The 13,766-nt window shown below is 50.9% G+C and overlaps 1 protein-coding gene across 4 annotated transcripts in view; it reads right to left on the reverse strand.

Annotated features, from left to right (window-relative positions):
- SCYL3 (SCY1 like pseudokinase 3) overlaps positions 1–12,308 on the reverse strand; it is a 16,544-nt gene extending 4,236 nt beyond the window's left edge. Inside the window, exons 1-12 of one of the 4 annotated variants that reach the window (XM_054072780.1) lie at positions 11,810–12,272; positions 9,878–9,989; positions 9,169–9,459; positions 8,487–8,672; positions 7,711–7,824; positions 6,731–6,787; positions 5,409–5,511; positions 4,733–4,844; positions 3,763–3,840; positions 3,025–3,164; positions 2,119–2,306; positions 1,447–1,618 (exon numbers count right to left, since the gene is read on the reverse strand). In XM_054072780.1, coding sequence (XP_053928755.1) covers positions 1,447–1,618; positions 2,119–2,306; positions 3,025–3,164; positions 3,763–3,840; positions 4,733–4,844; positions 5,409–5,511; positions 6,731–6,787; positions 7,711–7,824; positions 8,487–8,672; positions 9,169–9,333 — 1,315 coding nt within the window. In that variant the 5' untranslated portion in view covers positions 9,334–9,459; positions 9,878–9,989; positions 11,810–12,272. Of the gene's footprint in view, positions 1–1,446; positions 1,619–2,118; positions 2,307–3,024; positions 3,165–3,762; positions 3,841–4,732; positions 4,845–5,408; positions 5,512–6,730; positions 6,788–7,710; positions 7,825–8,486; positions 8,673–9,168; positions 9,460–9,877; positions 9,990–11,809 lie in introns of all 4 variants that reach the window. The other 3 variants (XM_054072781.1, XM_054072779.1, XM_054072782.1) reach the window with 3 other exon arrangements.
- Between the last annotated feature and the right edge of the window lie 1,458 nt (positions 12,309–13,766).

Below are 13,766 nucleotides of genomic sequence, written 5' to 3' on the forward strand. Positions count from 1 at the left end.
CTTAAAAAAATGCCCTCTGCCACCTGCCTGGCTCCAAATTCACAAGCACCTTGTGATGCTGTACTGCACAGCATCACAAGTCCCCATTACCTGCCTCTCATGCAAAAGCACATGCAACTACACTGGCCCCCAGGCATGAGCAAAGCAGCTCGCAGGAGCTGGAGGCTGTGGCCCGAGCGCTGTGTAGCAGCCTCCCTCGTGTCACAGTGGAGGTGAAGAGGCCAGCAGGCAGTGAAGGCCACACTTTGAAGCTGCACGGGGCAGTCTGTTTCTCTGGGCCAGTGATGCCAGCATTCCAGTTCATTTCTGGGAGCTGTGGCAGTGGGTCACCAGCCCCTGCTGTGGGAGGGAGGTCCTTTTACCACCACTCCAGAATCGCGTGGCTGAGGCCGGTGCTGCATCTGCTTCCCCGTGGCTCACCCATATTCCCTGGCAGGCAGAGGCGCATGGGCTGTGGCACTGGAAAGGGCTGCAGTGACACTCAGAACGCACCCCTTCCCCAAAGTGTCCCCGATTAAAGGCACGTCCATTTAGGAGCTTAAACAATCAGCTTCCCAAGTGTCATGTGTTCAGCCTCTAGGGCTGTTTTGCAGGCCATCACTCACATCTGAGGACAAAGGGGGTTGATGGTTTGATAATAGTTTTAAATATATTCTGAAAAATAAACCTGATTTCAGCACGCAATCCAGAGGGTTTTATTTACTGTGGCCTACTAAAACAACATAAAGCGGGATAATGCAATGAGCCATCCAGAGATTTTAATATCAGGTGGAAGCTGTCAGTACACATGATCAGGAAGAAAACCTCTGTGCTTTGATTGATCTCTGTCATGCATTGCATTTGGTATCTGCATGTAAAGCGTAACAAACACCAACTCTTCCCTCCCGTTACAAACACTCTGACTATCCAAAAAAGCTTTCCCTCCGTGCACTCGGTTCCAAGTTATCTAAGCAGGTGCAGGGACTGCTTTCTTCATGCGGATTAGATGAAAAGCCTCCTGAGAGCTGAGAGAATAGGGAAGTTCGTATTCCTTTTCCAATCTATGAATAGAAATTGGGGGGAGAGGATGAGATCGCCTATTTTTAAATCAGTGAAAGACAGAAGGAATATTAAATACATAAGTGCTGTAGAAGGGCAGTGCAGTTTTTCATCCAAAGACAAATGCACACTCATCTTTGCTTACACAGATAGTTAAAGTGAAGATGATACTTAAATTTCCTAAATTTCCGCATACATTTCCTGAACTTAAAATACTTTCATATAACTCACGGTATAAATTCTGTACCTGCAAAGAGTCAGCACCTGGTTTAGAATTAAAATCTCACTGCCAGTGAGCTCTTCTTCTTTTAACCTGTCATGGGCAAAAGGTAAATCCAAGGAATTCTGCCTATGTTGCCTGAATAGAATGGGCAAGAATCTCAAGAGCGCTCTGACCGCATCCTTTACCTTCTGGGGAGAGATCAGCAGTCTTCATGAAACTTGGCGCAGAGCTTTTGAAAATCTTCGTTCTTTCTCCACCTACAACTACTTCAGGGCCAAGCAGGGAGACGAGAACTGCCAAGCTGTGCAGTGTTATCGCAACGATGGAGTCACTGGTATCGCGAAGGCCCAGCAACACCTGCACCCAGAACACAATAACGTTACCAAGAAGAGAAAATTCTGCTTTACAGTGTTATATTTGCAGCACATCTCGTTTCTGTGATCTCCAACAGCTCTCGGTAGAGACCAGGCATCATTCTGTACCATAAAAGCAGCCTTCTGCTTTGTGTTACAAGCTAAGGAACGTGGCTCATGCCAGTGCCTGCCGTGTGCTGGGCTGTCCCACCGAGGCACCCTGAGCTTAGACCGACTGCACCTCCACTCCTGGCGGCTGTGGGGTGGAACAGGAACAGCTTCTTGCTGTGAGGCTGCCAGTCGAGGCTGGCAGCGCAGAGGCCTTCAAGTTTAACAAACCCAGCACTCCTGATCAGGTGGGGCGTAAGGGTCAGGGTTTGCCAAGAAAGGAGGCTGCAGATGGTGGTCAGCTCTAGGAGATCCCACCTTTAAGCTAAGAACCAACCCAAGCCGTAGAAATCCCATCTTCTAAGATATACCGCGTATTGTTTCGCTGTCCTTAACCTGTGGCAATATGATGTTTTTCAGCTCCTCCTGTGAGAACAGTTCCGCGTAGGCATGAATGTGAGACAGCAACACCATTCGCACGTGCTCTTCGTGAACCTCAAACAGCTTCAGCAGCACAGGAATGACGTGCGTCTGGAACAAGGCTGGCGACAGGAGGCAGCTGGTCTGGCTTTCTCCATTTTGCTCTAAGGAAGAGAGGTGAAGATGAGAAGAGGCTGCTGTCACAAGAGACATCTCACCCAAAAGCTACTCAGTGAGAAACCACCACAACTGAGATCTCCAGCATCACCCACTGCCAGGGCTGATTCTGTCAGCTGCCAATGCAGCTGGGATGTCAGGGAAGGTGGGTGGGAGGAGAGGAATGCCAGCATCCACTGCTCGATGACAGTGGCTCTGAACACCAATGGCCAAACAGACACAAGACAGGCATTGCTTGGCTGAAACACCAGCAGCTGTTTAGGAAGAAACTAGAAGAGCAGGGAGGCAAACATCACAGACAGAGCGAGCTGGGGATCCAGCAACACATGCTGAATGCCCCTTACAGAGGAAAGGAGTAGAGACCAAGCACTCCTTACAGGAGAACGAGTGCAGTGGCAGAAGGGGAAAGCAAGAAGAGGGATATGCAAGAAGCCACTGGGAAAGCCTGGGGTGGGAGGGTGGGACACACATAAACCTGGGAAAGGGCCCAGGTGATGCCAAGTTCTGCCCCCAGCATCAGCACAGCAGTGGAAAGTACAGCAAACAGGAAAGCACACATAACTGTCCTTTCCAGTTCTGTGTGTTGCAGTATTTGTTCTGGTTAAATAAACACTGCTATTCCCTTGATCCAATGAAATGACTGCTCTAAATTCATTCCAAACTCATCAGTAATAATTGCGAAGAGAGAAAGTGTTTAAAGGTCACCTTTCTTTGGACCCAGCAGATGAGGAAGAAAACTCTTGACAGCTACAGGTTCTGCAAACACAAGCTGATTGAGTAGAAGAGGCACCAGCCGTGACGCTATCAGCTCCTCTGACAAGCCGGCCACCCTGTCCAGCAGGAATCTGTATTCCAGGAGACAGCAATTAGTATCAAGACAGCCTTCTATGCCTTTACAACTGTTTCCCTTAATATTGCTTTCCCCTCCCTTTGTGTCTGCCTCATCTGGTAGAGACAAGTCCCATTGCAGCCTCTTACTCGGCATGCACACTGACCTCGGAGGACAAGGCTCTGCTCCTGCCTGAGGCCTTCAGGCACTGAGAAGACAAAGCAGGAGCCAGAGACACATCCTGTAAATCCCCAAGCCCAGATCACAACCTGTCATGAGCACACCCGGAAGCATCACTGCACGTGCGGCTGGCTCACAAAGGCTTCCCTCTCTGAGAGGCTGTAAGGAGTAGGGGCATCAAACTATCAATATCTCAGAGCTTGTGTCTCCCACGAAGTGCTACAGCGTTAAATCTGCAGGAGAGACTTGGTCTCACCCCACAACCTGGTGCACTACAAGAAGTTTCCTACTGCTTGAGAAAAGGCTGTTCTACCCACTACCAAATTCAGCACTTGAGGAACTCCCTCCCGTGCCACCAGTCTTCCCAGTTCCTCCATGATCCCATCGGCAGAATTATTCCTGAAAGAAGCAGTTTCCATACTTGCTTCACTTACTTGAAAAATTCAGTTTTTTCCTCCTCAGACTTTAGTGTTAAAGTCTTCAGAAAATTCACAACTTCCAGGAAATCATTCCTAAGCACAAAAACATTCATTATCAAGCTTTAAACCAGCCACCACTAAGAGTCTGCAAATCTCCATCCTTCCTGTAGCAGGCAGAACGAGACAGAGGGACACAAGTCAAATGCTGGTGGCCCAAGAAAGGTGGCAGTGGGGTCTCACCTGGCAGCTGCGCCTGCGCAGTGCTGTGCTCGCAAGTCAGCAATTCACAGGGAGCCCTGGGCAATGCAGCATCAGCCACCACTGCTGCTTTCCTGGGATGATGAGCAGAAGGAAATGCCACCCAGAGAACTGCTCGGGTGACAGCAGACACTGCTCTCTCTTGAAGCCTCCTTCGGCACAGGAGTATCGTTAACCATTTTATTTTCCAGAGCATTTCCCCACCTGCCATGGGCCTGGGGAGATCCAGCTGACTGTGGGTGACTGAGGGTTCTGTCACCACTGCTAGCTCAGCATTTCATCTGGAAGGCTGACAATGCTGGCCTCTTCTCCCAAGTGACAGGCGACAGGACAAGGGGGAATGGCCTCAAGGTGTGCCAGGGGAGGTTCATAGTGGATATCAGGAAAAAATTCTCCACAGAAAGGGTCATCAGGCACTGGCAGAGGCTGCCCAGGGAGGGGGTGCAGTCACCATCCCTGGAGGGCTTTAAAAGATGGGTAGACGAGGTGCTCAGGGACATGGTTTAGTGCCATACAGGAATGGTTAGACTCAGTGATCCAAGAGGTCTTTTCCAACCTGGTGATTCTATGATTCTTAATTTAAGGAGTCTCTTTGTCAAAGATCCCTGTAAGAGGCAGGGATTAAGCCTGCACTTCCCATCCGATAAGTAATACACCTTCACAAAATTAACACATTTGCAATCAGTATCAAGACACGGCAAGAGAGGCAGGATGTTCCTTTCCTTACCTGAAGAACTCATGAGACAATAAGCTGGACAGTGGTGGGCGACACTTTGGATCTGGATTCAGCAGTGTAGAGTGCAAGGTTTGCTGAAAGCTGGAGAGAATATCTGCTGAAACTGAAAGCCAGAGCGCCTACAGTTAGATTCCTCTCTCACACTGAACAAGCCATGTTCAGGAGTCCTCTGCCCTCCCAAAAGCTTAGCTTTTAGCAGCTCTATTTGACAGCAGAACAGCTTCTATCTGTCCCTGAAGGAAGGAGAAACAGCGTTTCCATTTCTCTCCCTAGGCTGCTTGGCTATTGGGGCACCAAGCAGCGCTACTGTCCTCCAAGAAGCTTTGGGCTGCCTCTTGGCCAGAAGGCAGCAGCTCTTGCTCCGCTGTGGTTCACACCATCCAGCGCCCACATCCACATCCCTTGATGGGGTGGCTGTGGGACAGGACCAAACGAATGCTGCTGCAGAGCAATTTGCAGGCTGGTGACCTCCAGCCACACCAGGCCATGTTCAAACGGAGGAAGATGGGAATAAAGGAGAGCGTGAAGCCTGTATTTTAACCTAGCAAACCTGTTAGCAGCCACTGAACCTGTAGCACATCTGCCAGCTGTGACAAAAGGCTCAGTCGACACAGACAAGGAATAAGCTACAGTGGCCTTTTAGAGAAATAAGCACGTCATTCCTCACCCTGATCGTTTAGGACTGTCAGAAGAGTTTCAACCATTGTTCCAAACGCGTAGGCATCCCTTGCGTGCCCATAGCTGCTGGGCAGCATTTTGAAATCTGCAGACTGAAAAAAGGCAAAAAACCCAAAAAGGTCAGCAAAGCAGGAGTTTATGAAATACTTGAGTTTCGGTCAATCTATCCCTTCCTCACCCGTGTCTCAGGTTCTTTTTATAGCATTAAAGCTCTACTAGGTACTCTACAAGTAGAACATTACATAAAAAAGACCTCTACCAGGGAGTTTATAACCCACAGGAACAACTACATCGCGATGAAACAATTCCCCCCTGAATGCACACAGCAACTGCAAGTCAACAACCTTCAGCGTTTCTATGGAACAGGTGATAATTAGAGAGAGAGCTCTCCTTCAGCATAAGCAACTCATGGGACGCTTAATGGACAGGAGGCGAGTTCACAAGTGAAAAAGAGGCTATTGTAGGCGAGACCCGCACAATCGTGCGACTACAATGATCTGGGCAATCCCAGCAATGACTCTGAAAATTTTGCAAAGCTTTGGTGATTTGGAAGCACTAAAGCTGCAACAAAAAGTGTTTGAAAAAATATTATGAGAATCTGCTGTCCCAATCCCTCATTCAGAATTTCATGCCCTGTGCCCAACACCATTCCCAAAACAGATATGGGAGGGAATGGGGAGAGCAGGGGGGGAAGAAAACAATAAATCTCAGGTATTATCAAGGAGCTGGTTCCTCCCATTCAGGCATAAGGAAATAGAATATGTGAAATAAAACTATTTCCCAAATATCGCACTTGAATTTGTTGCCAGCAACAAGTCCCTCCAGTCAGTGATGTAAGAAGGATATGGAACTGTGGGTCCAGAGGAGGCTACGAAGATGATCAGAGGAATGGAGCACCTCTGTTGTAAGGACAGGCTGAGAGAGTTGGGGTTGTTCAGCCTGGAGAAGAGAAGGCTGCAGGGAGACCTTAGAGCAGATTCCAGTGCCTGAAAGGGGCTACAAGAGAGCTGGGGAGGGACTGTTTACAGGGCATGGAGTGACAGGATAAGGCGGAATGGCTTGAAATTAGAGGACGAAGATTTACATTAGACATTAGAAAGAAATTCTACCCAATGAGGGTGGTGAGACACTGGCCCAGGTTGCCCAGGGAAGCTGTGGCTGCCCCATCCCTGGAGGTGTTCAAGGCCAGGATGGGGCTTTGAGCAGCCTGATCCAGTGGGAGGTGTTCCTGCCCATGGCAGGGGGGTTGAAACTGGATGATCTTTAAGGTCCCTTCCAACCCAAACCATTCTATGATTCTATGTTACTCACCATCTCCTCGCAGGGGATGGATGACTGGTCTCGTACCAACTTGACATGATAGAGGAACTGGAAGGAGAAGAGGAGAGACACAAGCTGCCTCAATCCCTTGTCTGTGGCCAGCGCAGCAGTGGGCTCTCCCTGCGGGCCAGGCTCCTGTCCCCTCAGCTGGCAGCCAGGGCTGCCTGTGCTCTGCGCTGCCCAGAGCAGAAGCACAAATGGACCAGGTGTGAAGCCCCAGGCTGACAGAAGGCAACTTCGGGGCATCACAGCCAACTCATCCTTCACTCCGCAGTCCTATCGTCCTGCATGATGCAGCTGGACAGGGAAAGGACTTCATGAGCTTCAACAGTCAAGCTTTACTGCTGTGCTTTTGCATTGCTGTGCCCCACCACAAATAGCATTTGCATGTCTGCCTGACCCTCTCTGAAAGGTGATACTCGCCAGGGACACTCGATGCAGTTTGTGAAGGATTTGTGGATCCACTGGGAGAAAAGGCAACATCCATTGACGGCACAGTGCCAAGCTGCAGCAATGACTCTGCGCAGAGGGCTGCAGAAATCTAACCAGGGATGTTTTCTGCCAAGACCAATGGAAGATGCCAGTGTGTCATCTAAATGATTTTTCCTATTGATTCATTTCAGCCTGGACCTTCCTGCTTCAAACTACAGCTTTTTTTGTTTGTTTTTAAATCAGTCCAGAGGAGCAAAGATTTCTCACTCTCCTCAGTCTTAACCTACCCTCCAGCCAGCAGCCTCCCTTAGAAGAGCAGCTGCTGCTGGAAATTAGTTTCTGTTTGTGTAGATGATGTAATTTATAGTTACAGTGTCCTCAGAGCAAAGATCCAGCTCAGAGCTGGAAGTGAGCCAACACAATTAATAGTAAACTCAAGAAACTGGAAGGACTAGTGCCTTCACATCCATAGAGGGCAGCTTCCACAGGCCAGAAACCCTCTCCCGAATATCTGAAGGTGCGCTTCGCTCAGCTCTTACCTCCGGGGTGGCTTCACTGAAGTTACAGACTGTTTCCATTCCTCCCAGCTTCCAATGTCCATCCTCACTTACAAACACGGATGATAGACAGACATTGTTATGCGTTAGTCTTCCCTAAAAGATTAAAAAAGAAAGATAACAGACTTGGGGATAGATAAAGATGTAAAAGCTTAATCAGAGCTAATCAGGTGCAGCAAAGAGCTGAGGAAAAGCAGCCAGAAAGCACACAGTTCTAAAGGTCCTTTGGGATTCTACAGGTGACTCACAGGTATCGGGCAGAGGGGTTGGGGTTTAAAGCAGACAGAGCTCTACGTGTCACAGCCCTTGCAATGCACCTGTGTCCAGGGAAGACCTCCAACAATGAGCCCAAAGCTGCAGTCGGAGCTAGCATCCAACTGCAGTCCTGGAAAACACAGTGACAACACAGGGGAGTGGAGACACCGATCTCTGATGCGTGGCACCAGCTGTAAGTGCGTGCCCAGGCCTAGCAGTCCCATTTTCCTAAAGGGGGAAGCACTGCAAGCAGATGTCAATTTATGACTTGCGAACTACTCCCTCACTTCCAAAACCCACACCATTTTCAATTGTCCTTCCTCCTAAGAAGCAGCCAATGATTTTAGCAGTTTCAGCCTAAAAGAACTATGAGGTGTGGGTCCATCTTTTTGTGAAGAACCAGGAACGAGACAGTCATCTAGGCAAGCCCAGATGCAAAGCTCTCCTGCCATGTTTCATGTGGCTCCCACCAAAGCCTGGCAACTGCTGCCGGTGGTTCCTACCCTGTCGTGGAGGAAGATGAGTGCCAGCAGCACATCGTAGATCCCTGCACAGATTTCTGCAGAAGAGAGTGTCTCCAGGACCATCTCTAAAGGCTTCACACGTTCTGTAACCAGGTGGATTCCATTTGCTTCCACAATGCAAGAGAGGAAACGTAGAAGGCAAGGGTGGCGCAAGGTTTTCAGGTGCTTCCAGAAACAGAGACATCTGTTAGATCTCACCCAAGACAGCGCTTCTGCCTGCAGAGCTCAGCCCGGTACCTACAGCCACATTCCCCACTCGCATTCACACAGCCCAGCCCTGCTCCACGCACTCACTCGCTCATCGCAGAACCCTTTATAATACATCGAGATAAAGTCTTACACAGAATAAATACAGTATTTTGGGTAAGAGAAGACGATTCTGACTTTGATCTGCAGGATGGGACCAGTACTCTGCAAATGAATTGCTATCTGAACACCACTTCCAACCGCTCCTCACATCATGCAGTGCACAAGGAGCTTCCCAGATGCTATTCCCCTTTTTTCCCCTGCACCACAGCAGTCTGCAGCCAGGGTCAACTTCAGCCATTCCTTCTATCCCTACTCCTCAAGGGTTTGACCTTCATTAACCGATTCACATCCCTCCATGAGAAAAAGAGGGATAGCTCCCACACGCCTGCCCCAGGCATGCTCTCTACAGTACCTTGGCAGCTTTATTAACCTTATCTTCATTCTCTCGCTTGTACACAAAGACTGAAGCAAGTTTGCCATCCTGTAGCACGGCCGGATAAATGGTGTGTCCAGTTGGCAGTGTGAACGGTGGCTCTTCTAGTGCGTAGCTCTTTAAAGCGCTGTTCTCTGAGCCCATCACTTGCCGAGTTTGGCCGTGGTGAAGGTTCCCTCTTGATGACAAACAGGCCTTTGGGTGAAGGAAGGTGTTTTCAGACAGACTCGGTCCTGGTGGGTGCTGTCTACTTCACATTCAGAGCATTTTCTGAAAAGCATGAGACAGCCATGAAGAACGTCCTCCTGCCAGCATCCTTCAGTGTAAGGACAAGAATAAAATCCACTGTAAAAGAAACTAACTCTCCATGAAAAGCTTCAGATCAACAGGTGAGCAGCTCTCTCGCTGTGCAGCTAGGACTGTGCCCACATCACCAGCTCTGCCACACCGATGAACGGCCAGCACAGCGTCCACAAAAAAGAATCTACCAAACCCGGGACCCACCAAGAGCTGCAGTCATGCAGACACCTACTCCAGACACGTAATTCAGATTAAGCCCAGGCAGCCAGGAGGAACTGAGATGTCGTAGGGCACCTGCAGCCCTCAGCCACTCCTCCAAGCCACAGAGGCCTCCAGTGAAGCCGTAGTCAGGTACCCTCCTCCAGTGGTATGCTTCCCTCTCAATTACCTTTTCTCCATCTGACAAATACTCCAACTGCCTGCCAACCCTTCCTTCCTCCTGCAGCCTCCGTCAGGAAGAGTGTGTCACAGATTTTTCTGCTGCTTCCTGGCGCACAGAACTGGTAAAACAAACACGCTGATTGCAGAGGCTCTTTCAGAAAACACTGACCGAGCATATGCTCTGTAATCAGCCTTGTGATCACAGGCAACAGGCGCAACCCTGAACACTGGTCTGCATACAGAAGTTAGCAAACAAGCTTTAGTAGTGAGAGAAGGAGCGAGCAACACCTCAGCTCTTAGGAAACGTGGTGAAAAAAGTTGTCCATCCCAAACATTTATTTTTGCAACTGGAGAATCTATTTATGATGGCTGTTCCCAGCCATGACCTGAGGCTTCAGGAGGGCAACAACAAAGGAGTCTCTCAGCTCCCAGACAGAGCTATTCCAGCAAAGCTGCTGCTCTGGCCCCTCTCCCATGTCTCCAGCTCAAGCGCCCCCCAGGAGCTCCGAGGTCAGCAATGCTGGCAGACTTCTGGAAAGAGAGCTGCTCTGTCATGGTTCCCTGGCTTCTTTCCACTATCTCCATTCACAATTAGTTACCTCAGTGATTGTCTCCTTTTCCCAAAGTGTCCCACATTCAAACATGGCATGGTCTGATGTTTTTTATTGAATGTAAATACATCTGCACAACCCACTAGGCAGTGAGTGCACTGGGAAGGAGCGGAATGCTGCCTTTTTAATAAGCTCCATAAAAATTGTTGCCCACCCATCATTTAATTGCCTTTGTTAGCTCCCTGTTCTGCAACAAACAAGCAGCTACACCTCTGGATGCGAGGAATGAACCCCGAGAGCACATTTAAACTTGGAACCAGAACACATTACAGCTCTTCACTGTCCAATATGCACAGTCCTTAACTCTCCGGGGTGCACCAAGAGTGAGTGCAACAACCACGGCAGCCTGAAACCGTGGAGTTTTTTCAGTTGAGCCTAAAATCTAACACTGAATTAAACACAGAAGACCAGTCTCTCCCTTCTAGTGTCAGAGACAGATCTGCACCTTTTCAGCACCTATTTCTTTAATCTGACCTTTAAGAAATCAAGAGGAAGCTACAGATGCCTAAACCACAGCTTCCCAGCACTACACAGTGGGGTAAGACACGATACAGCACTTGCAGGCATTTCTAAAAAAGACTTTCTGGTGAACTCCTTGGCACAAAAGTGCCTGCTCAAGTACGATAGCCAGCTCCAAAGCAGCATCCTTGCTCCAGATAACCCCCCAGCAACTCTTGGTACCGAACACCGAGCACCTGGAGGCAAGCGGCTTCCAACAACCAAGCAGTGCCAGCAGCCCATGGAATTGCAAGCTGCTGTTCTCAGGAACCACGTTCTAATGAACACTTCAGCCTCACGAAACTGCTGTTTGGTTTCTTTTCTGTCTCGCAGCACTCCAAAATACAAGGGTTTTTGAAACTCCAGCAGGCAGAAGCACTTGCAGTGGGGTGTGCGAGAATAAGCAGTCACTCACACAGCTGCACTGTGCGAGGACCATGGGCACTTTACAGGTTATGAGCACGACCCATTTTATAATCTTTGACTGGTGTTATAGCCCTTTAATGCCTTATTTTTAATAAACTGTAAGCACGAGCACCAGCTCTAACACACAGAATCATTATGTTGGAAAAGACCTTAAGAGATCATCAGCTTTGACCATACCTGCCTACTACTAAATCATGTCCTCAAGCACCTCACCTACCCGCCCTTTAAACCCCTCCAGGGATGGTGACTCAACCCCCTCCCTGGGCAGCCTCTGCCAGTGCCCGATGACCCTTTCTGTGAATTTTTTTTTTCCTGATATCCAATCTGAAGCTCCCCTGGCGCAGCTTGAGGCTATTCCCCCTTGTCCTGTCCCCTGTCACTGGGGAGATGAGACCAATACCCACCTCTCTGCAACCTCCTTTCAGGTATCTGTAGGGAGCAGTGAGGTCTCCCCTCAGCCTCTTCTCCAGGCTAAACAACCCCAGCTCCCTCAGCCGCTCCTCGTAAGGTTTGTTCTTCACCAGTTTCGTCGCTCTCCTCCGGACACGTTCCAGGCCCTCAATGTCTTTCTTATCGCGAGGGCCCCGCCCCGTGCAGAGCGCCCCGGGTGCAGCGGGGCCCGGCGGAGGAGACGCCGGCGGGAACGAGCAGCTCGGCTCTGCCTCGTGGGACCCGGTTCGCTGTGGAGAAGCCCCACTGCTCCGGCAGCGGCTCCTCCGCGCGGAGCGGCGGCCCCCGGGGAGGAGGGGAGCCCGGCCCCCGCGCCGCGACCGCCCCGCCCCGTCCCGTCCCGGCCGGCCCCGCTCCGCACCTGCTGCCTCTCCGCTCCGCCCGCGGCCGCTCGCCCGCGCCCCGCTTCCGGTCCCCGAGTCCCCGCTTCCGGTCCCCGAGTCCCCACTTCCGGCCGCGCGGGCCAGGCGAGCGGAGCGGCGCTCCCGTGCCTCGCGCGCCCCCTGGGGCCGGGCGGCCATGTTGCGCGGGGCGCGGCCCGCGAAGCTGCGATGGCCTTTATGGTTGAGGGCGCCGCTGCTCCGACCCTTCCGGTCCCGGCGGAACCGCCCGATCCCGACGCGCGCATCCGAACCCTCCTCCCCCTTCCGGTGCCCGCATTCCACTTCTCCTCTCCCCGCCCTCCCGATCTCTGCATCCTAGCCCTCCCCGCTCTCCCGATGCCTGTATCCCAGCCCTTCCCTCCTTCCTGAACTCCACATCCTACCCCTCCTCTCCCTCCCTCAGTCCCCGCATCCCCCCTTCCCCCCTCCCTCTAAGTCCCCGCATCCCAGCCCTCCCCTCAGCTCTCCAAGGAGGGCCCTGCAACACCATTAAAACTAATTGCCCTCCTTGCTGCGAGGTAAAGCGACCCCAGGGAGAGGTTTCACGGGAGGGTTTTGGACAGCAGAGCGAACGTGGAAAAGAGTGACTCTCCTGCGGTGGGAGGTCTGGGCTTTTCACACACAGTTTTCATGTCGCCAGCATTATTCCAGTTTCGTGCAGCGCCAAGGCATTAGGATGTGGTTTGTTCGGTCCCTTTGAAGAGGGTGCTTGGAGCGAGCTGGGCCAGCAGCACAATCCTGCCCGTGGCCTTGTCTAGACATGGATTTAATGGCACCGGCAGCCTTGTTGAACAAAGGTGGTCTGAGCTGCGCTCACTCCCTGGCTGGCTTTACAAACTGAATTCCACCAGTGCAGCCTGCGTTACATTTTGTGCTGTCAGATCTGGCAAGAACTTTGTAGAGTACTCTTTAGCCATGCACTCTTTCCCCCTTTCCAGCCAAACGTTCCAGTCCCTGCCCAGAGCGTGGACGCTGCCAGGGCTTGCTCCTGCTGGAGTCTTCTCAGCACAACAAAGCTCCAGGTGTCTGGACAGAAGAAGTGATCCCTTCAGACACACCCTAACTCTGCTCAGCTGAGCTTCACGGTCTGTTCAGGCAAGCAGAGGGGAAAGGTTTCCTATGCTGCTGTTTGCTGGGAATTCGCTAAGGTGGCCCATGGGGTAACAGGCAGTCGTGCCCAAAGACTTGTACCTTCAAGTGCAATATAAGGGGAACTGTGTGCGTTCCTCGCCAGTTTGTTCAAGGGCAGAGCTGTGGATTTATGTGTCCTCTGTGTGCAGGTGCGTTTGTGGAGGAGGAAAGGCAGAAGACTGGAAGACCAGGACAACTGCACATAAAAAGATTTGTAATAATCAACCACCGATACCCCCTCACAGCACATGGCTCTGGCTGTGGTGCAATCCATGTGGCTCTCAGAACAAAAGCAAACCTGGGGTGCTCTGCATAATTTATGGCATATTTGAAGGGCTACTTCTCCCTGTGGAGAAGCGCTCCGTCCCTTTACCCGCTTTTCCTTTGTGAGTCCGTT

This window comes from Cuculus canorus, chromosome 8 (assembly GCF_017976375.1).
Source record: "Cuculus canorus isolate bCucCan1 chromosome 8, bCucCan1.pri, whole genome shotgun sequence".
Taxonomy (NCBI): Eukaryota; Metazoa; Chordata; class Aves; order Cuculiformes; family Cuculidae; genus Cuculus; species Cuculus canorus.